General features: G+C 46.3%; 1 protein-coding gene across 4 annotated transcripts in view; it reads right to left on the bottom strand.

Annotated features, from left to right (window-relative positions):
- LOC134936470 (LIM homeobox transcription factor 1-alpha-like) overlaps positions 1–4,257 on the bottom strand; it is a 169,423-nt gene extending 165,166 nt beyond the window's left edge. The window contains exons 1-3 of one of the 4 annotated variants that reach the window (XM_063931512.1): positions 4,053–4,257; positions 2,855–3,000; positions 444–535 (exon numbers count right to left, since the gene is read on the bottom strand). In XM_063931512.1, coding sequence (XP_063787582.1) covers positions 444–528 — 85 coding nt within the window. In that variant the 5' untranslated portion in view covers positions 529–535; positions 2,855–3,000; positions 4,053–4,257. Of the gene's footprint in view, positions 1–443; positions 536–2,854; positions 3,001–3,480; positions 3,868–3,940; positions 4,027–4,052 lie in introns of those variants that run through there. The other 3 variants (XM_063931513.1, XM_063931514.1, XM_063931511.1) reach the window with 3 other exon arrangements.
- Between the last annotated feature and the right edge of the window lie 16,206 nt (positions 4,258–20,463).

Below are 20,463 nucleotides of genomic sequence, written 5' to 3'. Positions count from 1 at the left end.
AAACCACCAGGTTTTTATTTACCGTTACAAGTTTCTGAGTGCCAATGCTTGCTTGGATATAGTATAAACATGTTTTCCAGAGAGCACCGGAGCACGACAACTGTGGATGGGGTGAGTGCCGATCCAATGGAGCTTGTATATATATATATATATATATATATATACAGTATATATATATATATATATATATACATACAGAGTATATATATATATATATATACACAGTATATATATATATATATATATATATATATACAGTATATATATATATATATATATATTGATATATATATATTGATATATATATAATAAAAACAGACAAATTAACCAAGGATAGATTGACCATAAGCTGTGAGTCTACCACTGATATCATAAATAAATGACAGTATTAATATAATTTATATTTTACAGATGAAGTATTAAATTGTGAGGAATTTACTCACCAAGCCCCAGATAAGGTGAATGTCCTTGGCATGACGAGGGTGTATTTTCTGTCTTCATGATAAAGTATTCATGCGGTGATAACATTCAACACCTGAAAAATAGTGCAGTATGTGGGCAAGAAGATAAACGGGATATACTCCATTTGAATGTTTCAGATCAGGTGTTTTGGTAATACCTGTATAATGTTTGGCATTAATATTATAGACAGGCTTTTCATTATTGCTTATAAAACCTAATATAAACTCTGCATACATTTTCTTGTACGCCCTGAAACGCCTATATTGCAGTCTGTATGAGCACTAACATAGTACTTTATCGGTAGGTCATCATATATATCCCTCTGTGTTGTCAATCAGGGAAGACATAGGTATATGATAATTGACAGATAGATAGATAGATAGATAGATAGATAGATAGATAGATAGATAGATAGATAGATAGAATTTAATGTGTTTACACATCTAGGAGCTCCAATCAAAAAATGTGTACATACATAAATACAAAAGAAGATATGCATACAATTAGTATGGAGTAAATAATGTATAAATCAGTATGAATTAGAACCCATTAATAAAGAATACTGCATTACTTTAAAAAAATCATGCTCCACTGAAGCCTCATTCAGTATCAATTATTTCTTTTTTTAATTGCATAAAAATTATTTCAATTCTTTTTTTCCAGCCATTAGTAATGTGCAAAATAAAATGGAAATAGCTGCACTAAAAATAATGTATTCGTATATTGTAGTTTTAAAAGAAATCACTTAATATGTCACCTGTATCCCAAAGTACGAACTAGTGAAATCTTGCTAGTGTTTCTTATTATGCTAGGATTTTCAAATACAAATCTTGTAGGCTACATGAAATGTCCATTATGGATGATACTAAAAATTAAAGTAATGCTATTAGAACCCTTTTTCCAAATGTAATATACATTGTTAAATACATATATAGGCTGTTACAGAATAGTAACACTGTATATTTACACCATTAATGTTTCTAATTTTAACATATCAAATTGTTTATTTTATATAAAAAAAAGTTTATCATTACAAAATTAATTTCTGAAGGATGATAATTTAAAGAAAGATCTTTTTTTTATTTCTCTGTATTTTCTGAAGGCACTGAACATCTTTTACAATGTTTGACTTTTAAAATTATGATAATATTAATCATTATCATCATCATTATACAGCATTATACAAGCATATTTTTCTATATTTTAATATTTTCTTAATGTTTGATAAATCCAAATAATATGTGCTAGCTATATTATCTTTTTACATACCAGTGAACAACAAAGCAATCGCTAAAACGGAATCTGGAAATTTAATTTATTTTTTTTAAATGATGATGATGATAACATGCATTGGATGTAGGTTGATATTGTTACGTTATATGTATTCATAAATGTATAAGATATTTTACATTTACTGATTTGGATGAAGTAAAATTACATATTAAATATGTAAATGTAAGAATGTACAAACATGAATCCATCTTTAAATTAATGAATCTGTACAATAATGTATGCATTTTGTGTATAGTCACATTTATTTTTATTTTTTGCTTTGCTACACATTAGCTACAATTCTCATCATTCAGATGATTACGATTGGTATCGGAGCTGGTTATTTAATCTGTGGTAGTTTTTAGTTGCTGTAAATTATTATTAGTATTTCTAAATATATTTTAGAATTGTCAGAATATGAATCCATTGATGTATTTTTTTTTACATTTTGCATAAAATATAGATCTGAAATATAACACAATAAAGTAGTTTTATCTTATTTTTATTTATATATTTTATAGTTGTCAGTGTTGTTACAATAATTTTAGATAACATGTTAGGTTGCTCTTATCTGTACAAACATCACAGAATCCATCTATTTTGCCAAATAGTCCTGTTTTATTATTTAACTACCTATTCAGTATTTTCACAAAGAATCTATTTCAGTATTATTTTGCGTTGTTGTCTCTTCACTGATTAAAACACATTAGCCCTAGGGTATAGTCTGATCTCACACTTCAACAATAACAACCATCTACTACAGCAAGACAGTGTGAATGGCACTATATCACCCAAAGCATGTAGCATTCAAATGGCAACAACTTTAACACACGAGAACATAATTTCTTTGTGAACGTTTGTTAAATTGAAGATTTAAGAAGATAAAACATACACCTTACACATTTTACTCAATCTATAAAACAGAAAGAAAGGAATGTACTTTGTATTTTGAAATCAACACAATTTAAGAGTTAGAGGAAGTTTGTGTGTAACACACAAAAAAGTACTCATTTACAAATTTTAATTAGTGAGTATGAACTATGTACATATGATGGCAGTCAGAAGCATCAGTAATAGTGACAAAAGAACTATGAAAGACTGGTGAGGGTATGGTTCTTACCTTTCTCCCCAGATATGCTGTTTTTTTAGTTCTGGAATGTAAGTTCTGATCTTCGTTTCTTGCCAGGTATTTAATATTCTTTCCCAAAAGCAGAAATCTTTACCAGTTCATCATAAGAACTTGCAGCATCCATCATCTGACTGATCCTTTTGAAAAGCAGAGAAAAGAAATGGGAGGAGTGAAGGATAAAACAGGGCTGGTTAGAAGTGCAGTTCAGATATTCACTGCTCTCTAGGCAATAGAGGGTTAATCACAGAGATCAGTGATAACGTATAGAAAATTGGTAATCATCTTCCAATGTCATTTCTATTCGATAAAAGTGCATATATACACCATTTTAAATTGTGCTTTTTACACTGCAAACCCCATTTACAATACAGACAGCTGTTTATCATGTGTTTATTCATTTGAGCAAAACAGATCGGTAAGAATGATAAATGTATCCAGCCATACAGAATAACTATATATGTGTAGATATGTTTGGTCGATTCTAGTTATGCCCATTGGGCCTGAGGCAGAGACGGAAAGCAGCAGCTCATATCTGCAGCATGCGCAGTGCAAAAACACCAGAACACTCTGAAAACTGGCATACTGTATGTTCATCTCCAGATAAGGCCTATACTGACCAGTCCACTGGCGTATTTATAATGGGTGCAGTGTGTGTGGTACACTGCACACAGACCCCAGAGTCCAGTGGGGTCCACCAGGGCCGTAACCACGTGTGTGCAGAGTGGGCATTGCACACAGCGCACTTGTGAAGGAGGCGCAATGTGCGCTGACCCCCGATTGGCTGCCCTGTTGTGTATTAAGGTGGCAGCACTGGCGAGTCCCCCGCTGGGCAGACGTGTGTTCCGCTGCGGGTGCGGACGCCCGGGAGGTCTGTGGGGTTAGCTGGGGGGGAGAGGCAGCCGGCAGCAGCTACGGATCAGGTGAGCACTCTGGCTGGCCTGTGTCTGCTGTGTAACAGCGTGGGCAGAGCTTCTATCAGCGGCAGCGCAGACTGTAAAGGAAAGGGGGCGGGCTGCGGGGGGGGAAATGCTGCCGGACTCCGGAGTGTCACACCACCCACCAAGCAGACTTGCCTACCGGCGGGAGGCTCCCGTGTTTTGTCAGAGTGCCGAGCAACCCCCGGATTCCCACTGCATGTGGCTCCCCCCACTGCATGTGGCTCCCCTCACTGCCCCCCCTTCTCCCTTACCGGAATTATAGGAGGAGAAGCCAGCAGGATGGAGGGACCGAATGCTATATGTGGCCCCGCCCCCAGTAGCACGTCAGTCACCATGCTATACAGTATGCCGGCAGCTTCCAGAGGCCTGCAGTTTGGAGGAATTTGTGGAGCTCCTCCAGTCACCAGTCCCCCCAGCATCGACTCCAGAGTTGCCAGCACCACAATCAGTGACAGGAAGCAGAGTCTCTGTGGTCCCATCAGCCCAAATTTCGGAAGACCCGAAAATCGCGGCATTTTGGGGGCGGAGCCTAATCGAATGGTGTCCTGTCCTGACCTGGACGCAGCTGATCCCCTGCTTGGTGAGTGAGGAGGTGTGTGAGTGTTATATATGTATGTGTGTATGGTATATTGATATGTGTGTGTGTGTGTGTGTATGCATGTACTATATATATATATATGTATATGTGTGTGTTATCGTATGCACCCCCCAAATCAATATCTTCACAGCCCCTAACCCCCCCTTCTCCATCCGTAGCACCCGACCCTCTGTCTCCCACCCAGATTCCCCTCTCCTGCTCTCTCTCTTCACATGTCTAAACGCCCTCTCCCCCCCTCCTCCATCCATAACACCCCCGACCCCCTGTCCCCCACCCAGATTCCTCTCTTCTGCTGGCTCTCTCTCCTCACAGCTCCAACCCCCTCCTCCATCCGCGGAATCCCCGCCCCCCTGTCCCCCACCCAGATTCCCTTCTCCTGCTCTCTCTCTTCACAGCTCTAACCCCCCCCTCCCTTTCTATATCCGTAGCACCCCCGACCAGTGCCGTAACTAGGTGTGTGCTGGCGGTGCGTTGCACACAGCTCATGTGCACTGGGGGCGCACCCGCTAGCACACACAGGAAGCGGGCAAGCAGGGTATTAGTATTTACCCTGTAGGCGCCGTCATCCCCCGTCGCTGTCAGACAAATTTGGAAACAGCAGTGCCACGCTGCGCTCCCAGCGTTTCAAGCCGGGGATGCGCATGGCATTCTGGGAGCAGCAGCGGGAGAACGGAGAAGAGGAGCAGCCAGCAGCTCACTGCAGCAGCACATCTCGGCGTTGGGAGTGGCTACAAACGCTGCGGCACTGCATCCCCCCCTTCCTGACTTCCACCTGAGAGAACTGCTGTGCGACCTTGCACTCAGCAGTGTCGCTCACATGGCCTGCCAGAGGAAAAGTCCAGCACAGGAGCGGAGGCAGCATGGGGTGAGTCACAGAGTGGGGTGGGGTGGTTACAGCTGGAAGTTGGGAACACATACTTTGCTCAGCGCCTTCACAGTCCACACTGATGTCCCTCACTGTTCATTACACCCACTCTCTGCTCCCCTCACTACTCCCTACTCTCACCCTCACTGATCCCTACACCCTCTCTGTTACCCTCACTCACCCACCAACATTGCTCCCTACTCTGCGCTCTACGATGTCTGCCGTAATGTGTAACAAGGGCACGCTGTCTGCCGTAATGTGTAAAAAGGGGACGCTGTCTGCCGTAATGTGTAAAAAGGGGACGCTGTCTGCCGTAATGTGTAAAAAGGGGAATCTGTCTGTAATGTGTAACAAGGGCACGCTGTCTGCCGTAATGCGTAAAACGGGGACGCTGTCTGCCGTAATGTGTAAAAAGGGGACGCTGTCTGCCGTAATGTGTAAAAAGGGGACGCTGTCTGCCGTAATGTGTAAAAAGGGGACGCTGTCTGCCGTAATGTGTAAAAAGGGGAATCTGTCTGTAATGTGTAACAAGGGCACGCTGTCTGCCGTATTGTGTAACAAGGGCACGCTGTCTGCCGTAATGTGTAACAAGGGCACGCTGTCTGCCGTAATGTGTAACAAGGGCACGCTTTCTGCCGTAATGTGTAACAAGGGCACGCTGTCTGCCGTAATGTGTAAAAAGGGGAATCTGTCTGTAATGTGTAACAAGGGCACGCTGTCTGCCGTAATGTGTAACAAGGGGACGCTGTCTGCCATAATGTGTAAAAAGGGGGACGCTGCCTGCCGTAATGTGTAAAAAGGGGGACGCTGCTTGCCGTTATGTGTAAAAAGGGGGACGCTGTCTGCCGTAATGTGTAAAAGGGGCTCTACCTGGTGTAGTGGCGCTACTGTGCAGCGTAATTTGGATAATGGAGACAATTGTGCACCGTAGTATGAATTGGTATTATTTTGTGGCCACGCCCCTTCCCCCACAAAGCCACGCCCCCTATCTTGCATGGGGGGCGCCAATGCCGTTCCTTGCACACAGCGCTAAAATGCCTAGTTACGGCACTGGGGTCCACATCACACACTCTGCACCCATTTCTTGAATACTTACCCTTTCGGATTCCAGAGCTGTAACAATCACATTTTCACAGAGTTTTGCACATACACAGTAGAGAAATTGCTAAGAAAATGGCCGCTGCATCATCTTCCCAGAGATCTGCGCATGCGCACTAGAGTTTGAGCCCTCTAGAGCTTAGACTTTACAGCGCTGATGGCAGATAAGGGGGAGGGTGGAGCAGATGGAGTAGGCTGCACATGGGCCTCCTTCTCTGTGAAAGCACCCCTGGACCAGTCCGTGTGTTTTCAACAATGTCAGCGCCTGCGTAATGACGTCAATGTTAATGAGCCATTTCTAGTATCCCTCATGTTTACCTACAGTGCTCTTTCATGTGCATGCCACACTTGTCTGTTTGTGCTACTGTATGTAGATGTACAGTAGACAGTTAGCCTGCAGCTGCAATTTCACCTATTGTACAGCTCTGCTGAAAGGTTCAGGAAAAATGTCAGGCAATCACCTGGGAAATTTTTATTTGTGAGGAGGATGAGCGCTCATTTGGTTAAAATGGATTCATACTTAAACCAAACCCACTGTTCTGCTCCAACTGTGAAGCCTTCCATACAGGGTTAGTGTGTGCCAAAGGTGTGCATCAAAAATAGAGGTGTGGCTTCATGGGAAAGGGGCATGGCCACATATTAGTACCAATTCACATTACACCGCACAGTAGTGTCTGTCAGTCACATTACACCACACAGTCATACCCCTTATACACATTACGCCAGGTAGAGCTCCTTATACAACACAGGAAAAACAAAAACACAGGGAAATAAAAAAAAAACCTGATTCATGCCCTTTATATTATTTGTCATTTTTCCTCCTTATAGTAATGCCCATTACACATTATACTACACATCGTAATGCTCATTCCACATTATTCCACACACTGTAATGCCCATTACACATTATGCCACACATCATAATGCCCATTTCACATTATGCCAAACACCATAATGCCCATTCCACATTATGCCGCACACCGTAATGCCCATTCCACATTATGTCGCACACCGTAATGCCCATTACACATTATGCCCCACATCATAATGCCCATTCCACATTATGTTGCACACCGTAATGCCTATTACAACTTATGCCACACACCGTAATAACCATTGCATGTTATGCCACAAACTGTAACGCCTATTACAACTTATGCCACACACTGTAATGCCCACTACACATAATGTCACACATTATGCCATACACTGTAATGCCCATTACACATTAGGCCACATACAGTTATGCCCCTGATACCATTTTATACCCCTCACACAATAATGTCCCTTACAAATTATGCCTTACAGTAAGGCTTCTAATTACTTTTAAATTACATGCTCATTACCAGTGGTCGAATGCTCATTGCCAGGGGCGTCATGCTCATTGCCAAGGGTTTCATGCTCTGGGTTCCATGCTCATTGCCAGGGGTCTAATGCTCATAGCTAGGGGACTCATGCTCATTGCCAAGAGTTTCCTGCACTGGATTCCATGCTAATTGCTAGAGCTTTCCTGCTTGTTGCCAGGAGTCTCATGCTCTTTACCATGGGTTTCATGCTTGTTGTCAGGGGTTTCATGCTCTGAGTTCCATGCTTGATGCCACTGGTTTCCTGCTCATTGTCAGGGGTTTCATGCTTATTGCCAGGGATCTCATGCTCATTGTCAGGGGTTTCATGCTCTTGTTGCCAGGGGATTCCTACCTGTTGTCACGGTGTTGAGCATCTTCTGCCACCCGTCCACACGCACCCCACAAACCAGCTGCAGCAGGTGCCGTGGGCTGTGTGGGAACCCATGACAGCCGACACCATTGAGGGAGACAGTCAGGTGCTAGAGGTCCCACTTGACCTCTATCATCTGCATCCCTGCTTCTTTCAGATGCTAGAGGTCAAGTGGGACCTCTAGCATCTGACTGTCTCCCTCAATGTTGTCAGCTGCAGTGGGCTCCCACGAGGCACACGGCGCCTGCTGCATCTGGTTTGTAGGGTGCAGGTGACAGGTACCTGCAGGGTGACTGTGACCGCACACCCTGGGAGGCCGCCCTGCTTGCCCACACCGAAAACCGCTCCTGGTCAAAATGTAGCATAATTGGTATAAGTCAGCCAACATTGACATTATAATGTTAACTTTGATGCACAGTGATTTGCATACACTCAAAGCCAGTTCATACAGATGTGTCCTCATACACGATTGCTGCAATTGTGGAGACCAGGCCTTCTCGGTACACCTGAACTAGAGATGTGCACCGGAAATTTTTCGGGTTTTGTGTTTTGGTTTTGGATTCAGTTCCGCGGCCGTGTTTTGGATTCGGACGCGTTTTGCCAAAACTTCCCTGAAATTTTTTTGTCGGATTCGGCTGTGTTTTGGATTCGGGTGTTTTTTTTACAAAAAACCCTCAAAAACAGCATAAATCATAGAATTTGGGGGTCATTTTGATCCCATAGTATTATTAACCTCAATAACCATAATTTACACTCATTTTCAGTCTATTCTGAACACCTCACACCTCACAATATTATTTTTAGTCCTAAAATGTGCACAGAGGTCGCTGGATGGCTAAGCTAAGCGACACAAGTGGCCGACACAAACACCTGGCCCATCTAGGAGTGGCACTGCAGTGTCAGGCAGGATGGCACTTCAAAAAAATAGTCCCCAAACAGCACATGATGCAAAGAAAAAAAGAGGCGCACCAAGGTCGCTGTGTGACTAAGCTAAGCGACACAAGTGGCCGACACAAACACCTGGCCCATCTAGGAGTGGCACTGCAGTGTCAGACAGGTTGGCACTTCAAAAAAATAGTCCCCAAACAGCACATGATGCAAAGAAAAAAGAGACGCACCAAGGTCGCTGTGTGACTAAGCTAAACGACACAAGTGGCCGACACAAACACCTGGCCCATCTAGGAGTGGCACTGCAGTGTCAGACAGGATGGCACTTAAAAAAAATAGTCCCCAAACAGCACATGATGCAAAGAAAAAAAGAGACGCACCGAGGTCGCTGTGTGACTAACCTAAGCGACACAAGTGGCCGACACAAACACCTGGCCCATCTAGGAGTGGCACTGCAGTGTCAGACAGGATGGCACTTCAAATAAATAGTCCCCAAACAGCACATGATGCAAAGAAAAAAAGAGACGCACCAAGGTCGCTGTGTGACTAAGCTAAGCGACACAAATGGCCGACACAAACACCTGGCCCATCTAGGAGTGGCACTGCAGTGTCAGACAGGATGGCACTTCAAAAAAATTGTCCCCAAACAGCACATGATGCAAAGAAAAAAAGAGGTGCAATGAGGTAGCTGTGTGACTAAGCTAAGCGACCCAAGTGGCCGACACAAACACCTGGCCCATCTAGGAGTGGCACTGCAGTTTTCTAGCGAGAGGATGAGTGCTTCCATCCTCATGTGAATCTGAACTACTAGCCATGAACATAGGCCAAGGCCTCAGCCGTTTCTTGCCACTCCGTGTCGTAAATGGCATATTGGCAAGTTTACGCTTCTCATCAGACGCTTTTAATTTTGATTTTTGGGTCATTTAACTGAACTTTTGTTTTTTGGATTTTACATGCTCTCTACTATGACATTGGGCATCGGCCTTGGCAGACGACGTTGATGGCATTTCATCGTCTCGGCCATGACTAGTGGCAGCAGCTTCAGCACGAGGTGGAAGTGGATCTTGATCTTTCCCTATTTTAACCTCCACATTTTTGTTCTCCATTTTTTAATGTGTGGAATTATATGCCAGTATCAATAGCAATGGCCTACTACTATATATACTGCGCACAACTGAAATGCACCACAGGTATGGATGGATAGTATACTTGACGACACAGAGGTAGGTAGAGCAGTGGCCTTCCGTACCGTACTGCTATATATACTGGTGGTCACTGTCAGCAAACTGCAAAACTAAAATGCACCACAGGTATAGAATCTAGATGGATAGTATACTTGACGACACAGAGGTAGGTAGAGCAGTGGTCTTCCGTACCGTACTGCTATATATACTGGTGGTCACTGTCAGCAAACTGCAAAACTAAAATGCACCACAGGTATAGAATCTAGGTGGATAGTATACTTGACGACACAGAGGTAGGTAGAGCAGTGGCCTTCCGTACCGTACTGCTATATATACTGGTGGTCACTGTCAGCAAACTGCAAAACTAAAATGCACCACAGGTATAGAATCTAGATGGATAGTATACTTGACGACACAGAGGTAGGTAGAGCAGTGGCCTTCCGTACCATACTGCTATATATACTGGTGGTCACTGTCAGCACTGTACTCCTCCTATATAATACTGCTGGTCCCCAGTCCCCACAATAAAGCTGTGTGAGCACAGATATATGCAGCACACTGAGCACAGATATGGAGCGTTTTTCAGGCAGACAACGTATAATACTGGTGGTCACTGATCAGCAAAACTCTGCACTGTACTCCTCCTATATAATACAGCTGCTCCCCAGTCCCTACAATTAAGCAATAAGCACAAATATTTGCAGCAACATTAATAAACGGAGAGGACGCCAGCCACGTCCTCTCCCTAACATTTCCAATGCACAAGTGAAAATGGCGGCGACGCGCGGCTGCTTATATAGAATCCGAATCTCGTGAGAATCCGACAGCGGGATGATGACGTTCGGGCGCGCTCGGGTTAACTGGAGTATCCGAGTATGCCTCGGACCCGTGTAAAATGGGTGAAGTTCGGGGGGGTTCGGTTTCCGAGGAACCGAACCCGCTCATCACTAACCTGAACCCATGTGACTCAACTTGCAAAGATCATCATTTTGGCATCTTTTGCACCCGAAAATGTGCTTAAACGGATGGTTTGCAGCAAATCACATCCTTACACTCCACTGATTAAATTACTATGTGACAATTGTATATCTGTATTTGACTGAGTCTGAACCTGTATATTAAGTGCCATGATGCAGCAGCTTTGGATTTTTTTTCAATCAAGTTCTACATATACAGACTCAGATGCACACAAATACACAGCTGTACAATATCAAATTAATCAGTGCAGTCTCATGAAGTGGCTTGTCTCATCCATTGGTGATTAAGGTGCATTTTCAAGCAAAAAAGATGCAAAAAATTGGCTTGACGCAGTTCGAGTCACACGTGATCTGGCAGCTTATCCACACCATGTGTCTTGTGCCACATGGTTTATTGAGGCTAAGTATATGAGGATGAATCTTTACAATAAAATAATGAGCACATGTTTGGTTGTAATAAAAAAAAACCTTTTTTCTGCCCAGTTTCAAACCAGGTACCTTTTGCATGTTAGGTGAACATGATAAAAACTACACTACAGAAACTCATGACATGGTTTCCTCATTCTTGTAAGTGGTACCAAGTGTTTATCACAGAATAGAGGCAATGGGAGAAAATAGAGTCAGTGGGGCAAATGAAAGGGGGACAGAGTAGGATGAATGGGTAGGTTGGCCATAATTAAAAGGTTGTGCAGGACAAGAATTTAAGGAAGATATAAATTGATGGATAGATTAATTCTGAATAAAAAGTAAACAGAAGTATCTATGGTTAATAGAGAACAGAGGAGGGGTGTAGGGGGAGGTGAAAATTGAAGTTAACAAAGTTGTATCAGGGCATGGAGGATTGGATGGAGATAACAGATTTGAAGTAAAGGGGGGTACACGTAGTGATGCGTGCTGGGCGATCTAGCACGGTATACTCAGCACACATCTCTCCCCCCGTGCGGCACACAGCGCGAAGTGTGCTGAGTGAGGGGGGACAGGGGGGCACTTACTTCACCCAGCGGTGAAGTGAGCGATCTAACTAGATTGTAGCCGCATGCAGGCCAATCTACAATCAGCGATAGTGACAAACCGGGCCGCGCATCGCTATCACTATAGGGCATACACACTGAGAGATGTGTGCTTCATTTCTAAGCAATCTGGTCAGATTGCTTAGAATTTACGCACAGATCTCTCGTGTGTACCCCCCTTTATACTGTTTTAAGAGGTAAAGAGAGGAGCTGTGAGGGGAGAACTTGAATTTGAAAAGAAGGAATTCAAAGAGTGAGTAGGATTGTCTGCAATGCTCTATCATGGTGCATCGATTTTCTTAAAGGTAGCAAGTCATTTTAGTGTATTACAGTTGTGATTTAGATCATCTAAGTTTGTAAGTAATTAACAGGGCGAAGTCAAAAAGGAAATCAGTATGGACATAAAGAGGGAAGCAGTTTTTTTGGGGCAGGACAGAGTAGAGATGGAGAAAAGAGAGACAATTATGGAAGAAATAGGTTTAGAGTCCAGGGCAATGAAGGTGCGCCACGTGAGAAAAGTCCTAGAAGAGTGGGTTGTGGAATGAGAGAGAGAGAGAGAGCGAGAGAGAGAGAGAGAGAGGGTGTCTTGCAATGCTGGGAGCTGTCAGATGCCTACCATATCTGACACTACTGATTCATGCAGTCCCTGAGGTCCTTGCTGCCTCCAAGCTCTCTCCACTCCCTTATCAATATATAGCATAAACTGTGTGTTAGCCAGTGGCGGAACTAGCGAGCGGTGGGCGCAGGTGCGACAAAATGCTTTCCCCCCCCCCCCCAATCCCGTCCAAGTCCACCCCCTCACCCCTGGAGAGGTTCTGGTGGGGGGGACCTGCTCAGGGCCAGGGAAATGGATACCTAGCAACAGTGCCGTAACTAGACATTTTAGCGCTGTGTGCAAGAAACGGCATCGGAGCTATGTAAAACAGGGGCAGTGCGCGCCTATGATACGCACAAAAAACATAGGGGCGTGGCTTCATGGGGAATTACGCCACACAGTAGTGTAGAGATGTGTCACAGGGCACATCAGAAGTGCAGTGGTGGGTTTCCGGTGCAGGGATCAGATTTTTCCCTGCACCAGACTGGCAGCGCCGTCGGGCAGCGCCGCAGCAGCGGTGCTTTAAACTTTGCGCCGATTTTAAATCCAGCGCCGTCCGCGAGCCAATCATGGCTTGCCAGGCACTAGCCAATCAGAGGCGGGCACGGCGAGCCAATTGGCGCTTGAGTGTCATAGGCTCCGCCCACCGGCGTGTGACGTCAGACGCCGGGCAGGAGCCGAAGACAGAAGATGCCACGCCGATGAGCGGTGAAGAGTAAGGTGGCGCCAGGAAGAAGAGGACGTTGCGGAGGGAGTTCCTGAGGCCGCGTAAGAGGCCAGAAGACGCCGGGCTCCTGGGAGAAGATATCCAGTGGTGGATCCAGCGGCGGATGCTGAGAAGAACGGACGGGCCAGCGGCAGAAGAGTGCGGCTGAAGATCTGGAGAGGACACCAGGGGAGGAATGCAAAAGAGCTAACGAAGCTCCCCCTGGTGCCTCTCCCAAAGGACAGGTAGGCCCTGGTGAGGGCGCCTGTCACCCCCCCCCCCCCCTCCCTCTCTCCTTCCTAGACCACCGGGTGTTCAGGCATTAGACCCTTGGGCACAGTCAGGCCACAGGCCTGTGGCACTGTAGGCAGGCACTAGGCCCGTGTGCAACATCAGGCATTAGGCCTGCGGGGATATTAGAGGGCATTAGGCCCTAGTTCATTTGCGGCCGCTAGGGATATAAGGTGTCCCTGGGCATTATTCCCAGGTCACCCAATGGGCCCCAAGTTAGGTTGGTGCTAGGCCCAAGGGTAAAGTCTGGCCTCGGGCCTATGGATAAATAGGGGGCACTAGGCCCAGCAAATAGAGGGTTACTTCCCCCCCAAGGTGAATAAAGTTGGCACTGGGCACTAGGCCCAGGACACCCTGAGGTGTATAGATAGGCAGGCCCGCTTGGCCTGAGCCCCATAAAAGTAAGTGTACAGGAGGTGGGTAAGCTGTACGGCGCCCACAGAGAGCAGGTAGGGATTTAAAGGGACAGCACCGTTTAACCTTGTACTGTGATATTTGGGATGTATGTTGTTTCCGTGCAGGGCCAAGGTTGTCTATAGTTTGTTTAGTTTTGACGCACCACACACACAGAGCTAGTTTGAGGGCTCTACTGTTGTAGTTAGTGTCAGTGGCAGATTTAGGGGGGGGGGCACCAAGGCACGTGCCCCCCCTGTCATTTTTAGTTGATTTTTGTATTGCTGCGGGCAGTGCGGGGGCACCACTGATTTAGTGCAGACTGACATGCGGACGAGCGTCCGCATGTCAGTCTGTGGTCTCGTTTCCTCCCCTGCTGTTAGGAGGGACACGGAGGGCACAGTGCACGCCTCCCTGTGTCCCTCCTGGGTCTCCGGCGGCCGCGGGTCTCATAAAGGAAGTGCCGTTCGTGAGCACTTCCTTTATTAGAGTGACCCGCGGCCGCCGGAGACACAGGAGGGACACAGAGAGGCGTGCACTGTGCCCTCCGTGTCCCTCCTAACAGCAGGGGAGCGGGGGGAGTGGCGGCGGCGGAGGAAGCGGGGGGGACCCACTGAGGGGGCATATCTGGCACTGGGGGGGAATATCTGGCACTGGGGGCATATTTGGCAGGGAGGGGGGGGGAGAATATCTGGCACTGAGGACATATATGGCACTGGGGGGAATATCTGGCACTGGGGGCATATATGGCACTGGGGGGGGGAATATCTGGCACTGGGGGCATATGTGGCACTGGGGGGGGGGGATATCTGGCACTGGGGGCATATGTGGCACTGGGGGGGAATATCTGGCACTGGGGCATATGTGGCACTGGGGGCATATATAGCCCTGGGGGGGGTATCTGGCACTGGGGGCATATGTGGCACTGTCGGGGAATATCTGGCACTGGGGGCATATGTGGTACTGGGGGGGTATATGTGTACCTGGCACATGGGGGGGGGCTATATTTGGCACTGGGGGCATGTGAGTACCTGGCACCGTGGGGGAATATCTGGCACTGGGGACATATGTGGCACAGGGAGCACAGCCCTAGCAACAAGGACTACCTCCTAGCAACGAGCATGACACCCAGTGCATGAAACCCCTGGCAACGAGCATGACACCCAGTGCATGAAACCCCTGGCAACGAGCATGACACCCTGAGCATGAAAACCCCTGGCACCGTGCATGGAACCAAGAGCATGAAACCCCTGGCAACGAGCATGACACCCAGTGCATGAAACCCCTGTGTCACAACTGAGGGCCTGAGCTGACGGGAGGCAGCCTCAGTTGTAGGGGCTGAGATGTAACGGAACCTGGGAGGTTGTATCAGACCCCTAGACATGTAAGTAACATGTAGAATAACTGCCCGAAGGCGTGACCACGACAACCAGGATAAAAGTCAATGATGTTTATTAAGACAAACTCCGTAACACAGCAACAGTAAAGGAAACATAAAAGTCAACAGAGGATAAATACAATTCCTGGGTACTACAGGGTGGCAAGGGCCACAGGCACTGGTAGAGTGAGACAGTTCTTGTAATCTTCTAGTTGGAAAGTCCTTACCAGGCCTGACTGTAGCAATGGAGAGAACCCAGGATCGTACCAGCTGGTGTTCCAGGAAAGGCTGGGTTGCTGAAGATAAAATGGCTGCTGTGGATACTGGCTGGAACCAGACTGTTGTTGGTACGGAGTGGATACTGGCTGGAACCAGTTAAATAATAAACGAACTTGAGAGCGATGAAATAATAATGAAGTTTGGAGTTTGAGAGTGGTGAAATAATAATACCGGTGGAGAGTGGTAAACTGCAGAAAAGGACACCGGCCCTTTAAGAGAAGCTATACACTGCTGGAAGCTGGGCTGGAAGCAGGTGATTGTTTGAGAGCGGTGAAATAATAATACCGGTGGAGAGTGGTAAACTGCAGAAAGGACACCGGCCCTTTAAGAGAAGCTATACACTGCTGGAAGCTGGGCTGGAAGCAGGTGATTGTTTGAGAGCGGTGAAATAGGTGAGTCCAGAATGGATCGGAGAGTCAGGCTACACCGCAGATGGAATGCTGGTGCGGGTCTCTATAGCAGAAGTCTGGAGACAGGAGCTGGAACCTGGAAGACAACCACAGGAGAGAGACAAACTGGAACTAGGTTAGACAACCAAAGCACTGACGCCTTCCTTGCTCAGGCACAGCATACTTATACCTGCAGCAAGGAAGGGGTTGGCTAGGCAATTATGCAAATCAACAATACAGACAGCAGATTGGTGGAAATAATCAGATGACAAAATCCAAGATGGCTGCGCCCATGCAGACACTTGGAGGGAAGTTTGGTTTGTAATCCATGTGAGAATTGAAACAGTAATGGCGACGCCGGCCACAGGAGACAGGAGACGCCAGACTGACAAGCACACATTTAACCACGCGGGCACAGCGGAGGCCGCGGCTGATGAAATCACCACTCTGATATTCTGCATGTGGAAACTCAGGAACAGCGGGATCCGGTCCTGGAACGCTGAGCCAGCCTTAGGAGGCATCTGAAGGGTAAGTAATGGCGTCCAGATACCCGGATCGTGACACCCTGACAACGAGCAGGTATTTGAAAAGTAATTAGAAGCCTTACTGTAGGACTTAATGTGTAATGGGCATTACGGTGTGTGGCATAATGTATCACGGACATTGCGGTGTGTGTCATAATGTGTCACAGGCATTACGGTGTATGGTATACTATATCGCTGGCATTGTGATATGTGGTATAATATCTCAGGGTCATTGCAGTGTGTGGCATAATGTATCACGGACATTGCGGTGTGTGTCATAATGTGTCAGGCATTACGGTGTGTGGTATACTATATCACGGGCATTGTGGTATGTGGTATAATGTCTCAGGGTCATTGCAGTGTGGCATAATATATAACGGGCATTGCGGTGTGTGGCATAGGGTATAACAGGCATTGCGGTATGTGTCACAGGCATTACGGTGTATGGTATACTATATCACGGGCATTGTGGTATAATGTCTCAAGGTCATTGCAGTGTGTGGCATAATGTGTCACAGGCATTGTATGTGCTATAATGTATCGGGCATTGCAGTGTGTGGTATAATGTATCACGGACATTGCAGTGTGTGTCATAATGTGTCACAGACATTGTATGTGCTATAATGTATCAGGGGCATTGCAGTGTGTAGCATAATGTATAACGGGCATTGCAATTCCTGTCATAATGTGTCACAGGCATTATAGTGTGTGGCATAATGTGTCGGGGGCATTACGGTGTGTGGCATAATGTGTCGGGGGCATTACGGTGTGTGCATACTGTGTCATGTGCATTATTGTGTGTGGCATAATGTCTAAGGGCCATTGCAGTATGTGGCATAATGTATACTGGGCATTTCTATAAGGAGGAAAAATGACAAATAATGTAAGGGGCATGAATCAGGATTATTTTTCTTTCCTGTGGTGGCCAACGTCTGGGCGTGCAGGTTGCAAAACTGGGGTATAAGGTAGTCTTTTCCTGCAATACCACGCCCATTCCAATGAAGCCACACCCATTCCAACGAAGCCACGCCCCTTATGGTGCCCCCCCTGTAATTTTTTTCTGGATCCGCCCCTGGTTAGTGTAGTGGTGTTACACCAGGATAGAGTTAGGCCCTGCACGGCTGTTTGTTTGTTTGTTTGCCTCCTTATAGGGACCTGTAAGTGGTGAAGATCGCAGTGCAAGATTTGCAGTGGTGAGTAACACCTCTGTCCGTGTGTCCCTTTCGATGTGTGTTGGTCTCTATCTGTCTCCCTTCCTTCAGGGCGAACGGTGAACCTTGCACGAAGGTGCAAGGTTGAATTTACACCTGGTGCGAGAGTACCGATAGGTGAACTTCGGGCTCTGAGGCCGTGCGCCCAGGATGACCTTCACCCAGCCAGATAGCTCTATTTTCCTTGGATTCTGATGGCGTTTCGGTCCACAGTTAGTAGGAACGGCACTCAGCAATCTCCTTCCCCCTAGGTCATCGTGTCCGGGTCCGACTGAAGGTTCCAGGACCGTTGAAGGTTCCGTGACCTGAAGGTGAGAGAGTAGGCGCTGGTAAGTAGTGAGTCTACACCTGCACGGCAGAAGGCACTACACCGCATCGCCACCCTCTTACAGTAGCACCACTACACCAGGTAGGGCCCCTTTTACACATTACAGCGGACAGATTCCCCTTTTTACACATTACGGCAGATAGCGTCCCCTTTTTACACGTTACGGCAGAGTCCACCTTTTACATATTTCGGCAGACAGCATCCTGTTTTTACACATTACGGCGGACAGATTCCCCTTTTTTACACATTACGGCAGACAGCGTCCCCTTTTTACACATTACGGCAGACAGTCCCCTTTTTACACATTACGGCAGACAGCGCCCCCTTTTTACACATTATGGCAGAGTCCACCTTTTTACACATTACGGCAGACTGCATCCCCTTTTTTACACATTAAAGCAGACAGTGTCCCCTTTTTACACATTACGGCAGACTGCGTCCCCTTTTTACACATTACGGCAGACAGAATCCCTTTTTTACACAAAACGGCAGACAGCTTCCCCTTTTTACACATTACGACAGACAGCGTCCCCTTGTTTACACATTACGGCAGACAGTTTCCTCTTTTTACACATTACAGCAGACAGAGTCCCCTTTTTACACATTACAGCAGACAGTCCCCCTTTTTACACATTACGGCAGACAGCGTCCCCTTTTTTACACATAACGGCAGACAGCGTCCCCTTTTTACACATTAAGACAGACAGACAGAATAGATAGATAGATAGATAGATAGATAGATAGATAGACAGAAAGATATAATAGATTATACTTACTGTCTCCGCTGGCAGTCAGACTCCTCGTTGCAGCTTCTTCTGGCAGATCCCGGGCAGAGGAGAAGGAGGAGGAGGGAGGTGGAGGAGGTAGCCACAGCAGCACGTTGTAATTGGTGGAGGCGCTGCTGCAGCTGTCCCTCTCTTTTTACATAGGCTGCCCGCCACCGCTGTGATGAGGGAAGCGCATCCCAGCATTCACAGCGGTGGAGGACAGCCTATGTGGAAGGAGAGGGACAGCTGCAGCAGCGCCACCACCAATTACACTGCACTGCTGCTGCTCCCTCCTCCACCTCCCTCCTCCTCCTTCCCCCCTGTGACCGCTGCGTCCCTGCTGCTCCTCTCCTCAGCGGGAGGCGGTGGCCCGCAGCACACATCGGCATTTAATGAGTCAGTTTGACTCATTACATGCTGCGCTAGCTTTGGGCCCCTTGACAGTGGCGGGCCCCAGTGCATGGCACCGCTTGCACTGGCAGTAGTTCCGCCACTGGTGTCAGCCAACATTGAGATTGTAATGTTAACTTTGATGCACAGTGATTTGCATACACTCAAATCCACTACATACAGATGTGGCCTCATATACGATTGCTGCAGTCGAGCACTCCAGGCCATCTCGGCGCACCAGATCCCATGCAATGCGACTTGCATAGAGTATCATTTTTTAAACCTTTGCACCCAAAAATGTTCTTAGTTGCAAATGGATTGAACAAATCACTTCCTGACACTCCACTGATTAATTTGCCATGTGACACTTGTATATCTGGATTTGACTGAGTCTGAACCTGTATATGAAGTGCCATGATGCAGCAGCTGCGGCTTTATCTCAGGTCAAGTTCTTTTGTGCTTCATATGCAGACTCAGATGCACACAAATACACAAGTGTCCAGTATCAAATTAATCAGTGCAATTTCGTGAAGTGTCTTGTCATATCCATTGGTGACTAAGATGTATTTTCAGGCAAGAAAGATGCAAAAAAGTCATTTGGAGCAAGTCGAATCACATGTATTCTAGCAGCTTACCCACGCCATGTGTCTTGCGCTGCATGGTTTATTGAGGCTAGGTATATGAGGCCGAATCTGTAAATTAAAATAATGAGCACATATTTGGTTGTAATAAAAATAGAAAAACCATTTCTGCCCAGTTTCAAACCGGGGACCTTTCATGTGTTAGGCAAACACAATAACCACTATACTACAGAAACTCATTGCATGTTTTATGCATTCCTGTAAGTGGCAGAAAGTGTTTGCAGAGGAAGCGGAAATAGAGGCGGTGAGAGGGAATAGGGTCAAAGCGGCAAATGGAAGGAGGACATAATTTGACACCAATTTCAAGAGAGGATAAAAGTGTAGGTTGCCCATAATTAATATGTTGTGCAGGAGAAGGATTTAAGGGAGATATAAATTGATGGATAGAACTCTGGCTATTTTGGGGCTGGAATGCCCCAGAATGCCATTCCTGA

This window comes from Pseudophryne corroboree, chromosome 6 (assembly GCF_028390025.1).
Source record: "Pseudophryne corroboree isolate aPseCor3 chromosome 6, aPseCor3.hap2, whole genome shotgun sequence".
Taxonomy (NCBI): domain Eukaryota; kingdom Metazoa; phylum Chordata; class Amphibia; order Anura; family Myobatrachidae; genus Pseudophryne; species Pseudophryne corroboree.
The sequence above is the reverse complement of the archived record's forward strand: the minus strand, read 5'-3'. Positions and strand labels throughout refer to the sequence as shown.